The sequence below is a fragment of the Bos indicus x Bos taurus genome, chromosome 18, assembly GCF_003369695.1.
Source record: "Bos indicus x Bos taurus breed Angus x Brahman F1 hybrid chromosome 18, Bos_hybrid_MaternalHap_v2.0, whole genome shotgun sequence".
Classification (NCBI taxonomy): Eukaryota; Metazoa; Chordata; class Mammalia; order Artiodactyla; family Bovidae; genus Bos; species Bos indicus x Bos taurus.
Genome location: NC_040093.1, coordinates 16,437,497 through 16,463,327, shown reverse-complemented (window position 1 = coordinate 16,463,327; position 25,831 = coordinate 16,437,497). Strand labels below are relative to the sequence as shown.

Sequence of the window (25,831 nt, the reverse complement as noted above, 5' to 3'; positions counted from 1 at the left end):
TGTGAGAGTTGGACCGTAAAGAAGGCTGAGCACCAAAGAATTGATGCTTTCGAACTGTGGTGCAGGAGAAGACTCTTGAGAGTCCCTTGGACAGCAAAGAGATCAAGCCAGTCAACCCTAAAAGACATCAACCCTGAATATCCATTTGAAGGACTGATGCTGAAGCGGAAGCTCCAAAACTTTGGCCACCTGAGGTGAAGAGCCAACTCACTGGAAAAGACCCTGATGCTGGGAAAGACTGAAGGCAGGAGGAGAAGGGGACGACAGAAGACAAGACGGTTGGATGGTATCAGCGACTCAACAGACATGAATTTGAGCAAATTCTGAGAGATAGTGAAGGACAGGGAACCCTGGTGCTTTGTAGTCCATGGGGTCACAAAGAATAAGACACAATTTAGGGACTGAACAACAACTGGACCCAGGATTTCTAGCCACATGTATGAGTCTCTCCCATTGCAGTATGTCACTGGGTATATTCCAGTGTGTGAATGCCAAGGTATTTCTTTCACAGGCTAAGGGAAGGCGGGATGGTGCCTAAGCCCTACGGAGAAGGCTCTTGTCTCAGAGCCCAGCAAAGAGGGTAGGAGGAGAGACCCCACTATGTGTACCGTGCATGGATCACTACTCACGACAGAAGTCCGGCCGCCTCCACTCGCCGAGCTGGGCCCCAGCGGCCTGGCAGGCTGCCACATAGGCGGCCACGGCCGGGCAGAGGCCTCCTGGATGGCCCTGAGCCTGGCAGGCGTCCAGCAAGCAGGCCTGGAAGTACTGCTCGGGCGGAATGAGGCTGTGGCAGGGAGCCAGCGGGCCTTCGGGGGACGAGATCACGCCGCAGGCGTCGGGGCCGCCGAAGGGCTCCTGTTGCTCGGGCGTGCAGGGTTTGGGGCACGGCCCGGGCACGCACTCTCCGCAGCCCGCGGCGCCGCCCACTTGCCAGCGGTCGGGGTTCCCTTCCACCGCGTTCAGGTCGTCGTTGGGGTTCTTGTTGTAGTTCCCGCACAGGCCACAGAGGGCGCCCGCGTACGCCGCCGGCACGCGCAGGCGCACGTTGCTGTTTCCGTCGAAAGCAAGCGAGATCCCGGAGGCGGTGGTCACCACCACGTCGGCACCGCTCAAGTAGGCGTGCACACGGGAGTCCAGCTGGAAGGGCAGGGCGACCAGCTTGCCGTCCACCTGAAGGGGCGGGGTGGGGGTGGGGTTACTGAACGTCGGAGGCACAGGTTAGAATCTTGACTTCACTATCTACTGGGGGCTGGGACGGAGACACCTTGTGCGCGTCACCTTCCCCTCCTTGTAATAGTTAATAGTTGTAGCAGTAATAACGAGGGCTTCCCCGGTGGCTCAGTGGTAAAGAATCCACCTGCATGCAGGAGAACCGGGTTCGATTCCTGAGTGGGGAAGATACCCTAAAGAAGGAAATGGCAACCCACTCCAGTATTCTTGCCTGGAGAATCCCATGGACAGAGGAGCCTGGTGAGCTACCGTCCATGGAGTCGCAAAGAGATGGACATGACTGAACTAATTTTTTTTTTTTTATTATTGACAGGATATCATTGGCTCCTCACACTACCCTCTAAGGCAGATACTTTTCTTAGACCCATTTCACAGAGGAGTAAACTAAGGCTTAGACATGGGGAAGCCGCTGTTCCAAACCCCCTACTGTGAACCCCTCCATCTGCCCCCTTAGCCTGTGAAAGGCAGTCAGGGAATTGGCAGACCCCTAATTATCCCAGGCAACCCCAGGGCTGGCACGTGCTGGTCCACAGACTGCTCACCTGCAGCTGCCGGGGCCAGCCGGCACTGAGGGTGAAGCTGTGGCCGTAGATGTGCAGGGTCACAGTGCGGGTGTAACTGACGGCCTGGCTGCCCCGGTGCTCATTGGCTACCGTGACGGTGAAGTTCTCAGCCCCCTCAGGTAGGTCATGGCAGGGCGCACTCAGCAGGTACTCGCAAGCGCCTTGGAAGTCAAATCGGTGCCCATCCAGGGTGATGTAATGGGGGTCACCCCAGGCCTGACACTCAGCTGTACTGACAGGTTGGCAGCCATGCTGGCCTGAGGGCAGCAGGGCACACTCTTCACCTAGCCTGCAGCTGGCAGGCTTGCAGACCAGCGAGCCACCTCCGGGCCCACATTGGCACCTCTGGGAGCAGGTGGCATCAGCCCAGAACTCACTGCCGGCCTCGTGGTAGATGCCATTGGCCCAGCAGCCGCAGCCGCCTTCCAGGGGGACGCAGCGGTCAGCACTCAACACGAAGCCTGAGTTGCACTGGCAGCCCTCCACGCAGGGGCCCTCACATACGGCAGGGCTGGTGGGGGGCGTGGGAGATGGGCAGCTGGCTGGGCAGGGTGGGCCACAGAGCTCGTAGTGGCTGTTCTCCGGGCAGGGGAGCTCTGTGGGTGGATGAAGAGAAAGAAAGAGAGAATGGTTTCAGGAGGTGGGGTCTGAGGATAGGGTGGGACGAGCCAGAGAGAGACCAAGATGAACAGAATTAGAGACGATGGAAGACCCAGGGATGGGAAGAGAGAAGAGGAGAAACAGACAACCAAAGGCAGACGCAGAGACGAGGGCCAAGAGAGCGAGAGACAAAAACAAACCCGGCAAGACAAAGAGAAACAAACAAACAGACCCAAAAGGACTGGAATGAAATCAAACCAGCTCCAAAGTGTTGGGACCCCTGGCGGCAGCTCCTGCTCTGTCCCCCCAGTGCTCACCACAGCCGGCCTCCGTCCTCCAGTCCTTAATGACGATCCCAGCGGCCTGGCAGGCGGCAGCGTAGGCAGCCAGAGCCTGGCAAAGTATGTCCTTGGCCCCACCGCCCAGGCAGACATCCAGAACGCAGCCCTTGAAGAAGCTATCGGGGGCCACATGGTCATGGCAGGCGGCGAAGGGGCCTCCGGAGCCAGGGGCCAGGGGTCCGCAGAAGCCGGGGCCCCCGTACTCCTCCAGTCGGTCCTCAGCGCAGGTCGGGCAGGACCCCTGACATTCATCCCAGCACAGTGGGTCCCAGCCTGGAACCCGCCAGCTGCCGCCCCAGATAGGTATGGAGGGAGCCAGGGTGCCATTGGGGAAGGCTTGGTCGTTGCTCGGGTTGCGGTCCATGTTCCCGCAGAGCCCACATATGGCGCTGTGGTAGCTGCTGGGCAGCGTCACTTCCACTCGCCAGTCCCAGTCATAAGTGACCTGCAGCCCGAAGTCAGTGGCCAGCACTGCTTTGGATGCACCGTGGGTCACCAAAAGCCGCCCGTCAGCCACAGAGACAGGCAGTGCCCTCAGCACACCGTTCACCTGGGGGGAGAGGAGGGCGGGAGGCAAACCAGGTCACTGGAGATGCGGAGGCCCAGATCTGGCCCCCTGCCTCCCTCGCTCGTCCCGCCGTGGCTGGGAGCTGCCAAGGCCTTCCTCATGATTGCTGCTCATAGAGTCATTTGACAAACACTATGGAGGTTTGCTCTAGTCCAGGCCCTGGAGAATGAAAGCCCACCCCGTGGCTTTCTCTGGGTTTCTCTTTTGATCTCCATCTCCCTCCCTTCTTCCCTCTCTGTCTCTCTTTCTACATCTGGACCTACTGCTCTCTCTGGTCTCTCTCTCTGAGTTTCTCGCACTCTGTCTCTCTTTATTCTTTCTCTGGGTCCTCTTCCCTTCTCCGTGTCTCTCTCACTTGTGCATTATCTCTCTCTGCATCTGTGTGTGTGTGTGTGTGTGTTACTGTCTCTCTCTGGGTCCATCTCTCTGGTCTTTCTCTGGGTCTTACTCACCTAGTCCCTCCCTCTCTCCTTATTTCCTGTGCATCTCTGTGTGTCTGGCCATCTCTGCCACTCACTCACCATCGTTTATCGAGTGCCTACTCTGTTCCATAAATCATTCTCTCCCTGTGAGCTGCCACTAATCTGCATCTCCGTTATTCTGGGCAGAAAGGGCAGCCCATCTTGCTCTCTCCGGATCTCCTTGAATTTCTCTCCATGTCTGAGGCTCGGGGCCTCTCATTTGTTTCCTCGCAAACAATCAAGGGTGCTTACCTGGGTCAGACCCTCAGCTGAGCACTCTACGTGCATCACTCACTGTGGGGCAGTGCCTGCTATGATGCCCATTTCACAGATGAGGAAACTGAGGCCCACCAAGTCAAGTCATTTGCCCAATATCACACATCTCATAAAGAGAGGGTGGATTCAAACCCAGATGTCTAAAAAGGCAAATTCTAAAGTCCTACATTAAAGCCCTTAATGAAGGGCTAGACTCATTTAATTCCCAATAGTGGGGTGATTATCATTGCTCTTGCTATTTTGTTTCAGGACTAAGTGAAGAGAGAGAGCCCTGAGCTCCCCATCTGTGACCAGCAGGACCCTTCCCACCCTACCTGGGGACTTGGGACCAGCCTTACCCGGACTTTGCCGATCTCGCCTTTGTGGATGGAGATGTTTGTGTTGAGGGTGGTCACGGTGACCAGCCTCACATAGGACACTGAGGGGTTGCCCCGGTTCTCGTTCTTGGTGGTGACAGTGAAGGGTGTCAGGCCCTGGGCATTGCTCCCTGGGCAGTCGGTTGATGCCAGCACATAGTTACAGGTGCCCTGGAAGTCAAAGTTCCAGCCGTCGAAGGAGTGGTAGTGTGGGTCGCCCCACAGCCAGCACGTGGCCTGGTAGTTGGGCACGCACACGCCCTGGCCATTCTTATTCTGGCACGTCTCCTGTGGCCGACATGTCACACTGTGGCACGGGTCTGGGGACAGAGGAGAGAGGACCTTGAGGGGCTGCCAAGTGGAAAGCCAGTTTCTTCCCAGAATCAGCCGGGACACCAGCTCTGAGGGCTCCTGGGGTGCGGGGGCCGGGGGGGAAGACCAGGTTCCAGGGTCCTTCCATTTGAGAGGCTGGCCCCCAGTCTGCCATTTCTGAGACCAGGCCCAGGGTGCCCCTGCTCCCATGTCTGAAACTGTGTCCAAGACCCTGTCAAAGGTCCCACTTCTGAGACTCAGGCCCCAAGACACAGGTTCTAGTCCCTACCTCTGTGACCAGACTCTGGGGTCCCCTTGCTTAAGACCTCAGCCCCAGAGGACTGAGGTCTGAGACCACAGGGGTCCCTGGTCCCTGTGCCAGCCCTGCGGGCATCCCTAAGGATACCCACAGCCAAGGGTCCTCTGTGTCCCAGGTTCCTGGCACCCAGATTTCCTCACACCTGGGCCCCCAGCCTCCTGGAGGCTCTGCATGGAAACCCGGGTCCTGGTGGTCTCTGTGCCCAAGACCAATGTACTGCATGAACTTTCTGGTGGGAAACTAACCTCAGAGGTCCCAGCATTTAAGAGCCTGACCCCGGGGCCCCTTTTTCTAAGTCTCATAGCCTGCTGAGCCCTCTGTTCCAGACTCCATCTCCCCGGGATTCCTGTGCCTAACACCCTGGTCTTGGGAGATCTCATTTCTCAGGCCCTGCCTCCGAGGGTCTCTTTGTCCAGGACTCCCTTCCTAGGGCCACTGAATCAGTGAGCCCGGTTTTTGGAATCCCTATGCCCAAGTTGTTATTGTTGTTTAGTCGCTAAGCTGTATCCAACTCTTTTGCTAGCTCATGGACTGTAGCCCACCAGGCTCGCGTGTCCGTGAGATTTCCCAGGCAAAAATACTGGAGTGGGTTGCCATTTCCTTCCCCAGGGGATCTCAACCCAGGGATAGAACCCACGTCTCCTGCATTGACTGATGGGTTCTTTACCACTGAGCCACTAGGGAAGCGTCTAGGACCAAGACCCCACCTCCTCTCTCCCCGTGTGCTCATTTTCAGTTGACTGCTTCTTAGCTCCAAATCCTCCAGTGGAGTTGGGCTTTGTCAGTAGAGGGAGCTAGAGGGTCACAGCAGGAGGAAGGGGTGGCTCCTGCTTCTAGCGGGCCTTGCTCTCTGGGCTCCTGGTGGCACGTGGCACCAGCAGCTTGTGGGACACCTGCTCAGTGAGGCCCCTTCTGGTTTCCCTGTGCACCCCAGCAGGCGGCTTCCCAGTGAGTTTGCCAGCACCCCAGTGAGGGTTTTCCCGCCTGCCAGCTCCAGCCTGCATAACCTGTCTGCCACCCTCCAGTAAGATCTGCCTCCCATCCTTGATGTGGGGGCCGTCTTCCCAATTCCTCCCTTCCTTCGGTGCTCTGCTGTAACCTTTGGGGCAGGGGCTGCTCCCTACATCTACTCTTCTTGTGTTCATTAGCGTTCTTTTTAATCCCTTAGTAGTCAATATCTATAAGCAAAGAATTCTGTTAAACTTCCCCTATTTAAGCTCCTGTGTGGCTTCCCAGGTGGCGCTATTGGTAAAGCATCCCTCTGCCAATGCAGGAGACTTGCACTGGGGCAGTGCAACCCACTCCAGTATTCTTGCTGGAAAGTCCTATTGAGAGAGGAGCCTGGCAGGCTACAGTCCATAGGGTCGCACAGAGTCAGACATGATTGAAGCGACATAGCATGTGTGGTTTCTGTCTCCTTTGGACTCAGACCGACATAACAGGGTCCCTGGGAGTCCCACTTATCCTGCCCATGAGCCCCGAATGTCAGTCAGTCCTGGAGGTATATCTGTTTAGCCTCAGGAATAAGGGAATTTTCTCTGCCCTTCACCCAAGAAATCAGTCCTGGGGTGTGGCTTTATATCTCAGACTTAATCCTGAGAGGTGTCACTGTCTGAGGGTGTATCTCTATAAATCCTGAACCTCCACTTGAGGCAGGTGCTGTATTCAAGACCCTGGCCTTCGGGAGGTCTCTGCCTGTGATCTCAGGACTCTGCTTTCTTTCTTTCTTTAAGATATTTTTGATGTGGACCATGTTTTTAAAGTCTTTATTTGTTACACTATTGCTTCTGTTTTCCGTTCTGTGTTTTTGGTCCAGAGGCCTGTGGGATCTTAGTTCCCCGGCCAGGGATAGAGCACACACCTGCTGCCCTGGAAGGCGAAGACTTAACCACGGGACCACTAGGGAAGCACCAGGACTCTGCTTTCTGTCCCTGTGGGTCCTGGTCTGCCCTGCCCCTTGGGGATGGTGACTGAAACCCTGAGCCTAATTCCGCATACCAGTGACCAGCAAACTATGCACTGCCAGCTGCCTGTTTCTGCAAATAAAATTTCACTGGAGTCACACCCCTTCACTTACACGGTCTACAGCTGATTGCGTGCTGCAAAGGGAGAGCTGAGTAGGGACAGAGACCATATGGCCTGCAAGTTTAAATATTTACCCTCTGGCCCTTTAGAGAAGAAGTTTTCTGTTCTCTGCCTTACTCAGAGGGTCTCTGCTGTCTGCCTGGGGAAACCTATTCCTGAGGGTTCCCACTGACTGCTTTCTACCATAAGAGTCCCTGCCTCCCAGCCTGGAGGGCCGCTGCCCCTGCCCCGGGAATCCTAGCCTACGGGTCCCCAGGTCTGAGACTCCAGTTGTTAGTCCTCTGTGCCTGCCACCATGAAGATCCGGGTGACGCCACCCTCAGCTCCGGAGTCCCTGTCCTCTGTCCCCCTCGCTGCACCCTCCCTGGCCCCAACCCAGCACCTTTGGTGACGCAGCTCAGGACTCCTCCCGAGGGCTGGCAAACCTGCCCGTCACTGCAGCTGTGGTTCTGGCACACCAGGCCTTTTCCGGGCTGGCACACGCACTGCTGCTGGCAGTTGTCAGTGAGTACCACCTTCTCGGGCTGTGGGGACAGAAGATATGGCTGTCAGGGCCAGGCTGACTCTGGCAACTGCGGTGTTCCAGGCATAGGCGGTCCGGAGGATGTAAAAGGGACATCTTCCGGCAGGGTGGCCCTTATCTGTGAAACTAAAGCACAGCATGGCCTTGGGGTCCAATTCATTCATTCGTTCGCTTTCATTCATGTACTCATTCATTTACTCTGAAATTTCCACTAACTGTCTGCTGTATGAGAGAAACAGTGTAATGTGGGAATTAAGAACATAGGATCTGGAGCTGATTGCCTGGGTCTGAAGCTGGTTTCTGTTATTTCCAAGTTACATCACTCTGCACAAATTGAGCTTTGTCATGCCTGAGTTTTCTCACCTGTAAGTTGCAGGTAATAATAGCACCAATTGCTGTCATTTAGTCGCTAAGTCGTAACTGACTCTTTTGCAACCCCATGGACTGTAGCCTGCCAGGCTCCTGTCTACTGAATTTTCCCCAGGCGAGAATACTGGAGTTGGTTGGCAGTTCCTCCTCCAGGGGATCTTCCCAACCCAGGAGTAGAACCCACATCTCCTGCATTGGCAGGCGGGTTCTTTACCTTTGCACCGCCAGGGAAGCCCTATTAAAGCATAACTGAGTTAATAATACATATAAAGTACAGATGAAATGAAAAGGGATTTTCTTTAAATATCCAGACTGGAGAGGAAACAGGGGTAGAGATGAAACAAGACTGGGAAAATGTTGATTATTTTTGAAACCAAGTGATGGGTACAGGGAGATTTATTATACTGGTCCCTTGACTTTTGCCAGTGTGAAAATTTTTATAGTAAAAGGTTTATATATAACATTATATCTATTATACATGAATAAATAAAATGCACATATACTGTGGGCTTCCCAGGTGGCGCTAGTGGTAAAGAACCTGCATGCCAGTGCAGGAGATATAAAAGATGCAAGGTCTGTCCCTGGGTCGGGAAGATCCCCTGGACGAGGAAGTGGCAACCCACTCTCATATTCTTGCCTAGAGAATCCCATGGACAGAGAAGCCTGGGCGGCTACAGTCCATAGGGTCGCAAAGAGTTGGACACGAATGAAGTGACTTAACACACACACATATGTGTGTTGTTTACACAGCACTTAAAGCGGTGACTGGCACCTAGCAAGCACCATCTACCTGTTTGCTGTACTACTATTATTATTCGTATGAGGAGGAAAACAGAGAGGGTTCTTGCCCTGACAGAGCTCTCAGACCTTTAAGGGAGACAGACTTTACATAACACACATTCAAAGGAAAAGCAGTAACTCTGAGCATGGGAGAGGGACACAGAGGGAGTGAGCCTCTGGTATAACAAAGTTGAAATCTACACCTGGGATACAAAGCCAAAACTTGACCTGAGGAGCCAAGGGAGGGTTTCAAGTTGTGGGTGCACGCATGTCTGCCAAGTCGCTTCAGTCGTGTCCAATTCTTTGTGACCCCATGGACTGTAGCCGCCAGGCTCCTCTGTCCATGGGGATTCTCCAGGCAAGAATTCTGGAGTGGGTTGCCATGCCCTCCTCCAGGGGATCTTCCCGACCCAGAGATCAAACCCATATCTCTTATATCTCCTGCATTGGCAGGCAGGTTCTTTACCACTGGCGCCAAATGGGAAGACCTCAAGTTGCGGGACCTCTGCTCGTATTTAGAAAGGTCTTACTTGCTACTGTGGGGATGGTAGACCAGAGACAGCAAAAGTGGACAAACTGGACCACGGTGGGGCCATGGCGAGGGGAAGAGGAACGGATAGGAGAGAATTTCAGGAGGCCAAATGGACAGGCTGTGGGAGGGGGTCCAGCAGGCAGCCCCCGTTCTGCCCGGGACGGCAGGGTCCCTACCTCGTAGTAGATGCCATTGTGGTAGCAGCCGCACTCCTGGATGGGCACGCAGCCTTGGCCGTCACTGAGGAAGCCGGAGTCACACTGGCAACCCTCGGCGCACCTGTCTGGGCACTGTGGGGGGGCGCTGAGTGCCGAGCAGCCCAGGGAGCAGGTGTCTGCGCAGACCTCGTAGTGGCTGTTGGGGGGGCACTGCATGGCTGCAAAGAGGGGGTGCAGGTCAGGGCCCTGGGAGTGAGAGGTGCTGGGGCCCAGGGTCTGCCCCTTCCGTGTCTCTGCCTCCCCCTCCCTGCCCCTCACTCACGACAGAAAGACTCGGTCCTCCAGGGTTCCACGTGGCCTCCAGCTGCCTGGCAGGCACTCACATAGGCGTGGATGTTGCTGCAGAGAATGCTTTCGTTGCCACCGCCCACGCAGAGGTCAAAGACACAGTCTTGCAAGGGGCCCTGGGGGTCCAGGAGCTTGTGGCAGGCGGCCAGGGGCCCTGTGGGGCTGGTGAGGAGCCCGCAGAACTCCTGCTGCTCGTATTTGTTCTGCAGCTCGGGTTTACACTCCAGCTCCGTGTCACAGTCCTTGTCACCCGGCTGGCAGGTGGGGGGCGGCAGGCAGGGTGAGTCGGGCACCGCCTCCTCCCAGGAGTTGCCAAACTCATTGGCGCTGCCCGCCTGTGAGCCATCCGGCTTCTGGAAGTCGTCCTTGGGGTTGCCGTTGTAGTTCCCACACAGGCCACACAGCTGTTGGTAGTAGTTGCCTGGGACAGTGACCCGCACGTTGTACACGAGGTCGTAGGCCACACGCAGGCCGAAGTCAGTCTCGATCACGACGTCTGAGCCGTGTTGGAAGACGTGGATCCGGCCCTCGTCCAGCAGCACGGGCAGCCTCCTGTCCACGCCGTTCACCTGGGAGGCAGGACAGGCCGGGCTTCAGAGGGTACGCGTCGAGATCCTAGATCAGGCCCCTGCCTGACACTGAAGATCCATGGGATCTCACCTCTCTGGGTCTTAGTTTCCATATGTGTAAAATGGGCATAATAATAGGGTTCATAGTGGGTCGATCAGTGGCTCCCCAAAGATAAGTCCGCCAAGAACCTCAGAATATGACCATATTTGGAGAGGTAATTAGGGTAGAGATCTTGAGATGGGATCATCCTGGATTAGGGTGAACCCTACATCCAATGACAAATGTCCCTAAAAGAGCAGGAAGAGGAGAAGGTACAGGGAGACCCAGAGGAGAAGGCTGTGTGAAAAATGAAGACGGGCTGGAGCAATGGGGGCACAAGCCAGGAACACCTGGAAGCCCCAGAAGCGGCGTGAGGCGGAGGAGCATTCTCCCCCAGAACCCCTGGAGCGGGTGAGTCTCTTGCCCACACTTTGATTTTGGACTTCTGGCCTCCACAGCTGTGAGAGAATAAATTTCTGTTGTTTTAAGCCACCAAGGTGGTGGTGAGTTGTTACGGCAGTCTCAGGAAATGAATATAGGTCTCAATGGAGTAATGCTCTTAGGACAGCAGGGACCAGGAGGGAGGGGCAGGTGGAGCGGAGGGTGGAGTGGAAGGGAGGACGGGGTTGGGGGGGGTCTGGAGGGGATAATCAAGGGCCAGGGAGGGCTTCCACAGTGGTCCAGTGATAAAGAATCCGCCTCCCAATGCATGGGACTCGGGTTCAATCCCTGGTCCAAGAAGATCCCAAGCCTGTGTGCTACAACTACTGAGCCTGTGCTCTAAAACAAGAGAAGCCACTGCAATGAGAAGCCCGAGCACCACAAGGGAGAGTGGCTCCCACTCGCCGCAACTAGAAAGACCGTGGACAGCGACCAAGACTCAGCACGGTTATAAATAAACAAATTTAAAAAAAGAAAAAGGGCAAGGAGAGGGGAGACTGAGCCACATAGGAGAAGGCCCAGGTCCCCAAGGTCTCCGCCCTCCTTGGTTCCCCACTGTAGGCTCTGACTGGCACCTCCTCTCCTGGGGGACCCCATGCCCCCCACATCTACTCAGAGCTCTGTGCCCCCCGCCCCTCAGCTGAGAGCTGTGCACTCCCCACCCACAGACCTCCCTCTACCGAAGACCCCTCCCCTTCACGTTCTGGGCTGTTCTCACCGTGACTTTCCACTGATTCTGCTCCAGCCACAGGGTGAAGTTGGCCACCTGCACGGTGATCGCCTTGGTCACACTGACTTTCCCGTTGCCCCAGGCCACATTCTCCTGCAGGACAGCAAACTGGGGCAGGCCAGGCCGAGTCCCACAGGTCTGAGCCAGGACGTACACGCAGGTACCCATGAAGTCGAAGCGTTGGCCGTCGAAGGTGGTGTAATGGGGGTCTCCGGATGCCTGGCAGGTGGTAGAGCCCACAGCCACGCAGCCCAGGACGCCATTGGACGGCTGGCAGGCCTCGTGAGGGCCACAGCTGGACGGCACACAGGACACCAGCCCGCCCTCCTCGCAGTAGCAAAGGGAATCGCACTCGGGTCCCGGGTAGAAGGTCTGTTCGGGCGGGTAGTAGGAGCCCTGGTACACGCAGCCGCAGGAGGCCAGCGGCACGCAGGACTCACCGTTGAGCACGAAGCCCTCGTCACACACGCAGCCCTCTTTGCATTCGAAGCCGCAGCCCCCGGACACCGGGAGGTCTCCGCAGGACAGCGGGCAGCCATAGGAACACTCCTCGTAGTGACTGTGGGATGGGCAGCTCAGCGCTGCAGGGAAAGGGGCCGTCAGGACGAAGCAGCCTTGCTCCCCGGTGACACCGAAGACCCCCTGACCCACACGTGCATGCACATATGCACACACACACTCACACGTATAAGCAGTCCGGCGGCAAGGAACCCCTCAGTTCGGTGGGGCCCAGGAAACATTACATCCCAGTTAATCTAATCCTGATAATTAAGATTCTATTCCAATTTAACTGTGGTCTGGGGTCATCTGTACTGTCTTTAATGACCTTATTCAAGTTGGTAACAAGTTGTGGATCTGTGATATATATTTTAAACATGCATAGGCATGTGTCTCTATAATCTATGCAATGTATTTGTAAATGCAGTATTTTTAGCTTCTTTGTTCTATAGCAGTAATGTAGTACTGGTGGTAGTAATTCTATAGAAAATTAAAATATTTGTCCAGGGTGGTACAGAAAACAGTGAAAAAGAATCCCCATTCCTCACTCCAAACTCACCACCTCAGATTATAAAACAGGGGTTTCCACAAAAACAGAAAACCCTGAAACTGAACCCAATCAAGTCTCTCTCTGCACCGTCCGTCCAATCCGAGAGCCACCCATGGCCCATTTAAATGTAAGTTAGTGACAATGAAGTAGAAACCTGTTTCCTCATCTGTTAAATGGGTATAACCACACCCCTACCTCATGGAGCTGTTATAAGAATTAAGTGACTTAATGCTATCTATATATTAATGAATGTACATAAGGCCAAGCCCCCCAGCTGTCACTCTCGGTACTCACGGCAAAGTTCCTCACTCCTCCAGGGGTGCACGGTGAGCCCAGCAGCCTGGCACGCATCAGCGTAGGCTGCCAGTGCATCACACAGAAGCCCGGACTGGCCTGGCAGGAGGCAGCGGTCATAGACACAGTCGCGCACAGCACCCTGTGGGTCCAGCGTTCGGTGGCACTCCCGGAAGGGACCACTGGGGTCAGCGAGGATCCCACACTCCTTCTTGCTCTGCAGCTGCTCAGCCACCAGGGAGTCCAGCTTGGGACAGTCGCCTGGCTGGGCTGCGCCACAGCCTGGCCTTGTTTCCTCCTGCCAGCTATTTCCGAAGGCCAGTGCGTTGGCAGCTTGGCCTCCACTCTTCAGAGCAAAGTCGTCAGCTGGGTCCTCATTGAAGTTCCCGCAGAGCCCGCACAGGGCCCCAGCGTAGCTGGTGGGCACCTTGACGGTCACATGGGCGTCCCAGTTGTAGGTGACTGTCAGGCCAAAGTCCGTGCGGATGACAGCGTTTTGGCCCTGGCGGAACACCTGCACCTGCCCATCTGCCGCCTGGAAGGGCAGGTACTGAAGGATATCGTCCACCTGGGGAGAGATGGGAGAGGACCAAGAGGTCAGGGTAGTCGAGGCTCTGTGGCCCTCCCTTCACTCACTCAGCTCTGGCTCTGCTGGGCTCCTCGATATTCTCCTGATGCCCCTCAGGGCCTCTGCACTTGCTGTTCCCTCTACCTGGCCCACTATCCACCTCCCTGTCCATGGGATTCTCCAGGCAAGAATACTGGAGTGGGCTGCCATGCCCTCCTCCAGGGGATCTTCCCAACCCAGGGATCGAACCCAGGTCTCTTACGTCTCATGTACTGACAAGCTGGTTCTTTACTGCTAGCGCCACCTGGGAAGCCCTTCATCCTTCAAGTACTTGCTTAAATCTAAATCCCTAACCCATGGCCTTCAAAACCTACAGGCTCTGTCTCCCTTGTTTCCTCCCTGACCTAACCTTTCTCCCACTCTCCTCCTCACTCTTTCTGCTCCTAATGCACACTGGCTTTATTTCTTCTTTTTTTTTCTTTTTCCTACTATGTGCATGCCTGCTAAGTCGCTTCAGTCATGTCCGAGTCTTTGTGATCCCATGAACTGTAGCCCTCCAGGCTCTTCTATCCGTGGGATTCTCCAGGCAAGAATACTGGAGTGTGTTGCCATTCCCAGGGGATCTTCCCATCCCAAGGACAGAATTCACATCTCTTGCATTGACAGGCAGATTCTTTACCACGGTGCCATCCGGGAAGCCACCATTTTCCCACTACATTTATGATTATTGTTTTATTATAAACAGTACAAATGATGAGCCAGATTAACAGGAATATTGGGTCCCAAGCATAAGAGCTTCTATCCCATGGGTCAAGGTGCACCTCCTTCCCAGGTATCTACACTGATTGTTCACCAACCAGGAAGTGCTCATTGTTCAGAGTTTTTACGGAGGTTACATGACGTAGGCAGGGTTGATGAAGTCATCTGCCACTTGCTTAAGCTCAGTCTCCAAGTCCTCTCTCCCCACTGGAGGCCCAGGGTGGGGACTGAAAGTCCCACCTCAGTCACCTAACCCCACCTCAGTCACCTTGGTTTTCCTGACAGGGAACTGAGCCTTCACTCTGAAGCTACCTAGGGACCTGCCCTGATTCACCTAATTAGCATAAACTCTGGTATGGTTGAAAGATGCACTTAATGACGAAGGTACTGGCTTTTTTGATAGTCGCCCAGTTCTCCTAGTTTAGTCTAACTTTAGCGGTTTTTCACTTTGCCAAGAACACCGCCTACCACTTTTCTCCTGGCTGCTTCCCTTCCATCCTTTAGCACTTGGCTTAAATCTAAGCCCCTTCCCTAGAACATCCTGCTTAACTGTGGCTCCTGTCCATCTTTGTGCTGGCACCACCTCCCACCTCCCTCCCTGGGCTCCCTGCTGTCTCCCAGAGCAGATCAAGTGCACCCCCACCCCTGGGCCTTTGCACTTGCTGTGACCTCTCCCTGGGATACCTGGGATACCACCCATCACTCTTTATTTAGCCACCTCTACTTCACCTTCTAGGTGTCAGCCTTGATCCAAACTCCTTAATGAATGGCCTAAAAGGCCATAGTGTGGTGCCATGCAGCTTCTTAGTTGTGGCATGTGAGATCTAGTTCCCTGCCCAGGGACTGAACCCAGGCCCCCCGCATTGGAAGCATGGAGCCTTAACTACTGGATCACAAGGGAAGTCCCCACGCAAGCATTCTGACAGTCTCCTGAACTCACCAGGCTCAGCCCAGCCTCAGGGCCTTTGCACTTACTGTACACTATGCTTGCAACACACCTACTCTCTCCCACATCCTCATTCTTGGTCTGGCTCCCTCCCCATTATCCTTCACATCTCAGTTTAAAATCAAGCCCTCTACCCACCAGGCCCTGCTTGCCCCCTCTCTCTGACCTCATCCCCCACCAGCCTCTCTCCCCCACCTCCCCAGCCTCTCTCTCAGGTGCAGCCTCTTTGGCTCCATCCTGTTCTTCAGCTCAGTCCAGCCTCAGCCTTGGCACCTGCTGTTCCCTCTGCCTGGCAACCACCACTCTTCACCTGGTGGCTTCTTCCTCATCCTTCAGGTTTCAGATTAAATCTAAAACCTCCATCATAACCATCCCCGACATCACCCCCTCCCTTGCCCTCCCCTCCCTCTCTCCATTCCAGCCCTGCTGGCCTCCGTGCTGTCCCTCTACCCTTCATGTTTGTTCTTGCCTCAGAGCCTTTGCAATTGCTGTTCCTTCTCCCTGGAACACTCTTCCATCCGCTTCCCTCCCTGCCTGTTCCATCTCTTTATTCAGGAAAAGCAACAGAATGTAGAGGTTAAGAGTATGGACTCTGGTGCCAGACAGCCTGGCTTCAAATCCTGGCCCTGCCACTCATTAGCTGTGTGACCTTGAATAGGTGACTTAACTTCTCTGAGCCTCAGTTTTCTCCTCCAACAACACTAGCTATTTCACAGTGTTGTTACAGAGGTTAACAAATGAGTTACTGTACATCAAGCATTTAACACACAGAAGTAAATTATTCCCAAGTGGCTCAGTGGCAAAGAATCTGCCTGCCAATGCAAGAGCCATAAGAGATGCAGGTTAGATCCCTAGGTCGGGAAGATCCCCTGGAGAAGGAAGTAGCAACCCATTCCGGTATTCTTGCTTGGGAAATACTATGGACAGAGGAGCCTGATGGGCTATAGTCTACGGGGTCGCAAAGAGTCGGACACAACTGAGTGACTATAATGCATGCATATCTCTCTCTCTCTATCTATATATATGTATATATATTGGCTATTATTGTTCAAGACTCAGCTTAAATGTCATCTCAAATGAGAATATAAATATTAAAATTATGCCTTCTGTTTAGCTACAATTTCTCTATTCCAAACACTAGGCTTTGTGGGCAGAATTCCTTTATTCTAAGGCTGTTCTGAGGATTACAGGTTAAGGCCTGTCAAGGGTTTAGTGCAGTGTCTGGCACACGGAAGACTCTCTTGGATTTCCATTTCCAGTTCATTCTCCTCCCTAAGGCAGGGGCTACTGCCTCAAACTGCTCAATAATAATTATCAACTATCACTGTAAATCTTAAGAAATCCTGCTTCTCAATTTTTATCTTTTTTAAAGAAAAAATCAGTGGTTCTTGACTTCTGCTGGGTGGTTGTCTCTTTAAGAACCCTCTGTCCAGAAACCTATGACCTGTGGGCGCATTTGTAAGCACCCCCTACACCTTGCAACACCTCCCTGCCAACACACTTTTGTTCCGGACCTTTCAGGTCACCTCACTTTCTGAATATCAATTGTCCTCCAGAGAAAGCCCAAATCTTTACCTTTGGAGGGTTCATAGCAATAAAACATGAAGTCAATATTTACTGAATATTTGTTGGGTGCCAATGCCTCTTTTAAACATTCTGCAAATAACAACTGGCCAAATCTCCACAACCACCTTATAAAGCGACAGCCATTGGGGAGGCACCATCTTATTATCCTATTTGTCAGAGGACAAACCTGAGGCTCCAAGAGACAAAGACACACAGCCAGGAAGGAGCAGCACTGCCCAGCTTGTGGGGGGTGGCAGGCCTAACTACTGACCACCAGGTCTTCTAACAGACCCCCATCCTCCACCAGACCCATCCTCTTTAAGGGGGATTCCGGCCCCTCCAGCCAGCCTCGGGTGCCCCTCGCTCACCAGCACTCGGCCAGGGTACTCCCGGCGCACCGCCACCTTCACGCCGCGGGCCTCGACCCGCACGGCGCGCGTGTAGCTCACGGTCTGGCTGCCCCGATGCTCGTTTTCCACCAGGACCCGGAAGGTTTGCAGCCCTGAGGCCTGGCCGCACGAGCCAGCCAGCAGGTACGTGCAGGTGCCCATGAAGTCGAAGCGTCGGCCATCGAAGCTCACGTAGTGCGGGTCCCCGGACCCCTTGCAGGTTCCGAAGCGGTCGGGGTAACAACCTCGGAGGCCGTTCTGGACGAGGCAGCGCTCGCCCTTCGGGCAGCCCTGCGTGTCGCTGCAGCGCACCTGGCCGGTGGCGGCGTCGCAGGTGCAGCGCCGCTGGCAAGTGGTGTCAGCCCACACCTCCTGGCCGGGCGCAAGCGGGCGGCCCTCGTAGATGCAGCCGCAGGACGAGGCCGCCACACAGGCGCCGCCGCTCTCCACGAAGCCCTCGAGGCACACGCAGCCCTCCACGCACTGGCGCGCCGAGCAGTTGGACGGCGCTGCGTCGGGGTTGCAGGAGGCTTGGCAGGCCGGGGCGCAGAGCTCGTAGCGGCTGTTGGCTGGGCAGGACAGGGCTGCGGGGACACGGGAGAGTGAATCAGGCCTGCGGGAACGTGCTAGGTCCTCCCTCCCCAAGCCACTGCGTACCCGCGGCTCCCCATCTTAGTTAATGGACGCCCATCCTTCTGGGTGCTCACGCCCCAAACCTGAAATGTAGTTGATTCCCTCCTCTTTATCTGCCGAACAACCAAGTTGTCCGTAAATCCTGTGAGCTCCATCTTCAGGAGCGATCCGGAATCTGACCTTTCTCCGCGCACCACAGTCCCCACCCTGGTGCTGTCAGCTCTCAGCTCCTGCCTGGTCTCCCGGCTGCTCCCATCCTACATCTCATCCTGTTCCTCACCTGCAGCCAGAGGGATCTGTGAACACTTGAGTCCCCTCTCCTGCTCAGAGCCCTCTGGTGGCTCCGTCTTGCTCAGGTTAAAAGCCAGAGTCCTCCTATTGGCCATGAGGCTCCCCAGGTTCCACGGTCTGCCCCCTCACCTCCTTGTCCTCATCTCCTCCTTCCAGTCTGCCTCTGGCTATCTCCACCCTGCACGGTGGCCTCCTCTCGGGTCCTCACACTCCCCCCTCTCCTTTTCCCCTCTGCCTGTACTGTATTAGCCTTTCCTCATTGAAGGCATGCAGAAGGTTCCTGGAACCCAGACGGCCTGGGTTCAAATCCCAGCTCTCCCCTTCTCAGCTGTGTGATTATGAGCAGACACCTCCAACCTCTCTGTGCCTCAGTTTTCCCGTCAGCAGAATGGGATAATAATAGCCTCCTCTATGTAGAGACATCCCATGCAGAGCGTCATTGCTAACTCACTCTGTTCCCTAATCCTGGTCTCTGCTCCAAAGGCACTCCCTCACAAAGGTCTTCCCTGAGAACTCTCTTCCTGAGCCTCCCATTTACTTTTATCCCATGAATTCTGTTTCTTTTGCTCTCTGAAGATATTCCACAGTTTATGGCTTGCTTCTGTCTTCCCTGCTAGGACTATAAATTCTATGAGAGTGGGGACCTGATCTGTCTCAAACATGGTGGAATCTCCAGCACCAAGGACAGGGCCTGGCCCACAAGAAATGCCCAGGAAATGCTGTGAAAACTAATGGAGAGATAAACGAATACACTGGTTCCTCTTCTGCACCAGGCATTGGGAAACTCAGTGGTGATGGTTGTGCTGGTGGTGATGGTGGTGTTTACTGGGCAGTGAGGACACAGCAGTGACCAAGACAAACCCCAAATGGCCCCAGTGTTTCCCTCAGACTTATGCCTCTCCGGAGTCCCTGTCTCAAGTCCTGAACCTGGAAGCCTTCTCCTCCTTCCTGCCCTGGGCTTTCTGCCTCCTGAACATTTCTCTGGGAGCCTCACAACGGCAGAGGCAAGTGTGTGTTGGTCCCCACTATGCCCATCACTAACACAGGGGTGGAGCCAGATAGGGGTTTAGGGGATGCATGAATGAATTAATGGATATATAAGTGAATGAATGATTCAGTGAATGGATACCTGGCTATGGAGCTTGGACTTTATCCAGAAGATGTCGGAGAGTCATAGAAGGGTTATAAGTGAAGTGATATTCACATGTCTGCTTTGGGACACCTCATGCCAAGCCTTTGCACATGTCCTTCTCTCAGCTTGGAGCCCATTGCTTGCCCCCTGCTTTCCCATCTAGTTCTAATCCTTTCTACAGGCTTCAGATTGGCATCCCTTTCTCTAGGAGAGTCTCCGTCACCCCACAGGCTGTCAGGAAGCTTCTCTGGTCTCGCATAGCCCCTCTGAACTTCCTTCATCCCAGCCCTGACCACTCTGGACCATCACTGTCTAGTGCTACATCTGCTTCAACTTTAGGCTCACTGTGGGCAGAGCCTGGCCATCTGGCCATTGCTGTGTCCTCAGCATCGTCCAGTTCCAGGCTGGACCACAGTCAATGCTCTGATGCAGGGGGCACCCCTTCCTCCTACCACATGCTCCCAGCCCCCACCAGGGCATCACTCACGGCAGTTGGCTGATGACCTCCAGTTCCCGACAGAGATGCCAAGCTCCAGACAGGCCTGGGTGTAGGCACTGAGGCCACGGCACAGGCTGGCTCGATCCCCATTGACCACACACAGGTCATACACACATTCCTTTAGGAAGGGCTGGGGGTCCAGGGCCTCGTGACAGGCAGCAAAGGGGCCGTTGAGCTGGGTCAGCATGCCACAGAAACGACTGTCCTCATAGAGCTGGGCCTGCTCTGGGGTGCAGGCAGGACAGTTTTCTTGGCAGCCATCCTCACAGAGGTAGTCCCCGTCATCCAGCTTCCAGCTGCTGGCAAACTCCACAGCATCGGGAGCCTGCTCCGAGTCAGGTGTAAGGAAGTCATCAGTGGGGTCACCATTATAGTTGCCACACAGTCCACGCACCTGGCCCTGAAAGCGCACGGGCAGGCTGAGTGCCAGCTGGGCATCCCAGTCGTAGCTGACCACCAGTCCGAAATCCAGCTCCACCACGGCCCGTGTCCCACTCTGGTACACTCGCAGGCGTCCCCCAGACAGGGAGGCAGGCAGGCGTGAACGCTGGTTGTCGATCTGCGGAGGGAACGAGGAGGGGAGGGTCAGATCCCCGTGTGGTCTGGCCTTCAGCCCCTCATCTCTTCCCACACGTGTCCCTCCTCTAGCCACATGGGGATTCCTCCCTCCTGTTAGTGCCACCCATCAAGCTTCAGCATCTTTGCTCCTGCCTTTCCCTTGGCCCAAAAGGTTCTTTTCCTAGAAATACACATGGCTCACTCCCTTGCCTCTTACAAAGACTTTGCTCAAACGTCACCATCTCAGGGAGGCCATCCCCGAGCACCCTATTTTATATGGCAACTCCTCCTTAGTCCCTGTTCCCTTTCTCTGCTCTATTTTTTCCCTCTAGTGTCTAACTTTCTAAAATGCCATCTGCAACAACTATCTGATGTTTATTGCTGTTTAGTCTCTAAGTCATGTCCAACTCACTGCAACCCCACGGACTGTAGCCCACCAGGCTCCTCTGTCCACAGGATTTCCAAGGCAAGAATACTGGAGTGGGTTGCCATTTCCTCCTCCAGGGGATCTTCTCAACCCAGGGATCGAACTCACATCTCCTGCCTTTGCAGGCGAGTTTTCTACCACTGAGCCACCAGAGAAGCGCTAATCTGATGTTTATCGTCTCTAACTTGACTAGACTGTCAGCTCCACAGGACAGGGGTTTTGGTCTCCTTCAATCACTGCTTCATCTCCAGATACGAGAACAGTACCTGGCAGAATAGCAGGCACTCAGTAAGTGAATTAGGCACTGCTGTATTAAGTATACACTCACTGGGCACTGACTCTGGGCCTGGCCCTGGCCTGGGAGAGCCCTGGAGATATATTGATGACCAGATCCCACTCCACTGGGGGAGACAGACCTGTCACTGGATAGTGACAGATCCTAGTGATCAGGGCTGGGACGATGGAGAAATAAGAGGCTGCAGGAGCCTAGAAAAAGGGCAGACCTAAATTTTCAGGTCAGGAGAGGCTTCCTGGAGGAAGGGACACTGAACTGAGCTGTAAAGGACCAGGGAGAGAGAGAGCCACAGAAACCAAGAGGGAGAGAGGTGTTCCTTTGCAAATGTCCTTAGTGGAGACAGAGAGTCCAGCTGGGAGATAAGGAATGTATTCTCTCTGTCCCCAGGACCATTTTCCTCTTCCTGAGCATCTCTTTCTGATTCTTTCTTCACACAGTCTTGTCTTAGCCAAGTAGATGGAGTGTAAAACAAGGGATAACAGACAGAGAGGACAGCATGAGCAAGGTCAAAGGTAAGACATCATTCATTCAGTCAGCAATGCCTCCCTGAGTCTTCCTGTGTGTCCAAGTCTATGTCAGGCAGTGACTGAGACAGCCCACATTCACAGGCTCTCAGTCCAGGGACCACTGTCCAAATCCATCTCTTGCTTAAGACCAGGGGTCTTCATTTGTTCATGACACAAGTAGTATCTGTTCAGTACAGGAAACTTAAAGAGCACACATGATTAAAAATGAGAAAAGAGAAAACCACCTATATTGCTACAGACACACACACACATATTTATGCATCATGCAAGTTTCTTTTTCTACTTTTAAATACATTTTTTTTTAAATAATGAGCCCATCTGAAGTCACCATTTCATGAACCTCTATTGTCTCTAAAATAGTCTTGTGGGCATCCTAGCATCATTCTACCTGTAACTCTAAACCTTTGCTAAGTCACTGACCTCTGTAAGGATCTGACAAAGTAATAGTTCATCTCTCTGAAAAACTACACAGCAGATACAAGATCCTGGACATAAGTTCAAGGGATCTGAGGTCCCCCTGAGTTTGTGTTCAACCTATCTAGACCTCAAAAACACCTGCTTTAATCCACACGGTTATTGATCTCACAGATCCACCTGCACACTCATAAGATGAGAGAAGTACAAGAATATTCATGGGGACTTCCTGGCTGTCCAGTGGTTAAAAGTCCGTACTTCTATGGACTTTTAAAAAGTCGAAACCTGCAGAGGGCGCAGGTTTGATCCCTGACTGGGGAACTAAGACCCCACATGCCTCTCGGCCAAATAAATAAATTTTATAAAAGAGATCTCCATTAAAAACTATAACTTTAAAAAAAGAATATTCAGGGCAGTAGTGCTCACCATCATGAACACAGCATCCAATCACAGGGGGCTGAGCAAAAGGAACCATAATGCATTCAGCCAATGGCAGGCTGTGCAGCTATAGAAAGGAAAGAGGAGGCTCCCTCCCCACTGAGGAAACAGCTCCAGAATGCACTGTTCAGGGCAAAGTCAAGTGCAGAACAGAGCCCACGTACAGTACTGTTTGCTAACAAAGGGGAGAGGTAAGAATGTGTGTCTATATTTACTTGTATTGGCATAAAGAAACCCTAGATGAACACTCAAGAAATCAGTAAAAGTCGTTACCTGTGGGGAGCAGGGGAAAGCAGGTGGAGATGGGGGTAAAAGCAGGACCTTTCACAACGTGCCTTCTTGTTTTGAGCTGTGAATGCTTTATCTATTAAAAAATTAATTGCAGCAACAGGAAAGAACTTTGAAACTACTATGCTGAGCTTAAAGAAGCCTTCCACAAAAGGCTTCTTGCACTGGCTGATTCCGTTACTATGAAGTTCTTGAACCAGCAGAAGTAATCTCTGGTGGAGAAAAGTTAGAACTATGATTGCCTCTATGCGTGGGTTGGCCATTGTTTGAGAAGGGACATGAGGGAGTTTTTCAGAAGGATGAAAACATTCTGTACCTTGACAGAGCTTAGATGTGCACATTCATCAAAACTCAGTGAGCCGTCCACTTACGATGTGTGGATTTCGTTATGTTTAAATTTTATCTCAAAGGTAAACAAAAATGTAAAAATATTATATTCTAGTTAATGGTATACATGTTGAAATCTCTAGGGATGAAGTGTGTTGATGTCTAGAACTTACTTTCAAGTGCAAAAGAACAAATTTGCAGTCAGTTGTAGTGAGGTGGGTGAACCTGGAGCCTGTTAGACAGAGTGCAGTAAGTCAAGAAAAACAAATATAATACATTAAAGCATATATATGGAATCTGGAAAAACAGTACAGATGAACCTAATTGCAGTGAAGGAATGGAGATAACAGACAAAGAGAACAGACTTGTGGGCACAGTGGGGGAAGGAGAGGGTGGGATCAACTGAGAAAGTAGCACTGACCTATATACACTCCCGTAGGCAAAACAGGCAGCTGGCGAGAAGCTGCTGTGCGGCACAGGGAGCCCAGCCTGGCGCTCTGTGATGGCCCAGAGGGGTGGGATTGTGGGCCAGTGGTGAGAGACTCTAGAGGGAGGGACTATATATACAAATGTCTGTGTACATATACAGAGACATATAGTTTTGATTGATTTACCATGTTATACAGCGGAAACCAACACAACATTGTAAAGCAATTATCCTTCAATTAAAAATAACTTTAAAATTACGTGAATAAAAAGAGGGATTGTTGAGTGGACAGAGGGACAGGCAGATGTTAGATGTATGATGAACTAAGAGGAGTAAAGTGTTTAGAATCTAGGCAACTGGCAAATGAGTGTTCACTGTACAACGATTTCAATCTTTCTGGATGTTTAAGCATGTTCATAGCAATATAGTAGGAAAAAAATCACTCCTCATTTATTTTCCTATTATTAGATTGCTGTTATTTATGTTGGCTGAGTAGCGATCCATTTACCAGAGGCAGAATAGCCTAGAGGTTAAGATGCAGGCTTGGGAGCTACCCTGCTGGTGTTCCCAGCTCCATCTCTTACTAGCCTGAAGCTCTTGAGTAGTCATTCATTGTTCTGGACCTCAGTTTCCTCATCAAAAAGTGTTAATAGTGCCTACCTCCATAGATTGCCGTTAGCATTAAATGCATTAATACAATAGAAAGTGCGAAGAAACAAACCCAGCACATAGTAGGTACTCACTAAAATTTTAGGGTTTGGTCACTTAAGAAATTCCCATTGTTGGATATCTGTCTTCTTTCTCTTCCCGACCCTCACTGCCTTCTTGATACAATAATATAAACACATTGGCATAAACCTGTTTTTCTAACCATATCTCTGAGCATTCTTAAAACTTTTAGAAATCGAATTGCTGAACAAAAGGATTTTAAGGTTCTGCCACTGGTTTTCAAATCCCCCTTCCCCAGCCCCCACGCCCTTGGCCCACTTCTCTGCACCCTCCACCCCATGGCAAAGAGCTTGGGTCTGGGGTCCAACACCCAGACATTGCCTCCTCCATCTGACTGGCAGGCGGCTCCTGGGTATTAAACTCTGATGGCTCCTCTGGATCCTTACCCGGGCGAAGCCAACTTCCCCGCGGGCCAGTGACACTGCATGGTTGTAGGCGCGCACGGTCACCAAGCCCACGTAAGAGACACGGCGGCTGCCTCGGTGCTCGTTCTTGGCATCGACGCTGAAGGCAGGCAGGCTGTCATCGTTACTCTGCAGCTCCGCCAGTGAGTACAAGCATGTGCCCATCATGTCGTAGTAGCGGCCGTCAAAGGTGGTATAATGGGGGTCACCCTGGGCACGGCAGGTAGCCACGGGGGCCACGCACCTGGCCTGCCCATTTACCACCTTGCAGACCTGCCTGGCAGCACACTGCTTGCCTTCACAGGGGGTCTTCTCCAGCGACCGCTGGGCTGGGGAGGGAAGGAGGATGGCCACAGAGAAAGAATCAGGAGTGTCCACCCAGTGGGAATCCTGGAGTTCTCCTGCCCTGGGGAGTTTGGATGGCTGACGCCCAGCCGCCCATTCAAGAAGTGGGGAGACTGAAGTCTGGAATTTCATAGGGAGAGAGCGGCTCAGGCTTGATTGTTCCTAGGTTTGGTGGTTCCCCAGTTTAATATGGCTCAGCCCCGAGGAACTGGAAGGTGGTGAAGAGCCACTGGCAGGGACAATCACAGAAAGGCCTTCATTTTTGTTTTTTCTCTCTGTTTCCCCCCTTTCCTCTACCTTCCCACTCAGGGTAAAAGGTTAAGGAATCCTTTTTTAAAGATAGAAAGTGGGGACTTCCCTGGTGGTCCAGTGGTTAAGATTCCATCCTTCCAAGGCAGGGGGCTCAGGTTTGATCCCTGGTCAGGGAACTAAAGTCCCACATGCTGTGCGGTGTAGTCAAAAAATAAAAATAAAATAAAGATAGAAAATGGAAAACAGACTGTTCAACAGAATGGAAATGGCAGAGTTAGGTTGCCTATATTTGAATCTTGGGACAACTAATTACCTGTGTGACGCTAGAAAGTAATTTAAAATTCTCTGTGCCTCAGTTTCCTCACTTGTGACATGGGGGTGATAGTAATACCTTCTTCACAGGGACAGTTGGGAAGGGGAGAGTGGCCAGGTGTAAATAAGCTAAAACATAAGTTAGGGTTTGGAACTGATCTCAGGTGTTAATGAGGTTATTATCTGTTATTAACATTCACCTGTCTTTTCCCCATCACTAATCAAGCCCAAAGTGGCCCTTTGCAGCTGAGTGGCTTCCATGCCCTGGAGGGTGGACAGGAGTGCTGGGGACCCGTGTCTAGGATCCTTGCTTCGGGAGGGGGGCCCACACAGGAAGAAACAGCTCTTCCTCCCCTGTC

General features: G+C 53.0%; 1 protein-coding gene across 2 annotated transcripts in view; it reads right to left on the bottom strand.

Moving 5' to 3' along the window:
• The window catches only part of FCGBP (Fc fragment of IgG binding protein), a 58,884-nt gene that overhangs the window by 11,999 nt on the left and 21,054 nt on the right, over positions 1-25,831 (bottom strand). For both annotated transcript variants that reach the window (XM_027515815.1, XM_027515816.1), the window contains 12 exons: positions 24,546-24,892; positions 19,718-20,288; positions 17,154-17,758; positions 12,947-13,514; positions 11,593-12,185; positions 9,799-10,393; positions 9,495-9,694; positions 7,497-7,638; positions 4,381-4,718; positions 2,714-3,287; positions 1,776-2,392; positions 630-1,173 (listed from right to left, as the gene is read on the bottom strand). In XM_027515815.1, the coding sequence (XP_027371616.1) occupies positions 630-1,173; positions 1,776-2,392; positions 2,714-3,287; positions 4,381-4,718; positions 7,497-7,638; positions 9,495-9,694; positions 9,799-10,393; positions 11,593-12,185; positions 12,947-13,514; positions 17,154-17,758; positions 19,718-20,288; positions 24,546-24,892 (5,694 nt within the window). The remainder of the gene's footprint in view (positions 1-629; positions 1,174-1,775; positions 2,393-2,713; positions 3,288-4,380; positions 4,719-7,496; positions 7,639-9,494; positions 9,695-9,798; positions 10,394-11,592; positions 12,186-12,946; positions 13,515-17,153; positions 17,759-19,717; positions 20,289-24,545; positions 24,893-25,831) is intronic.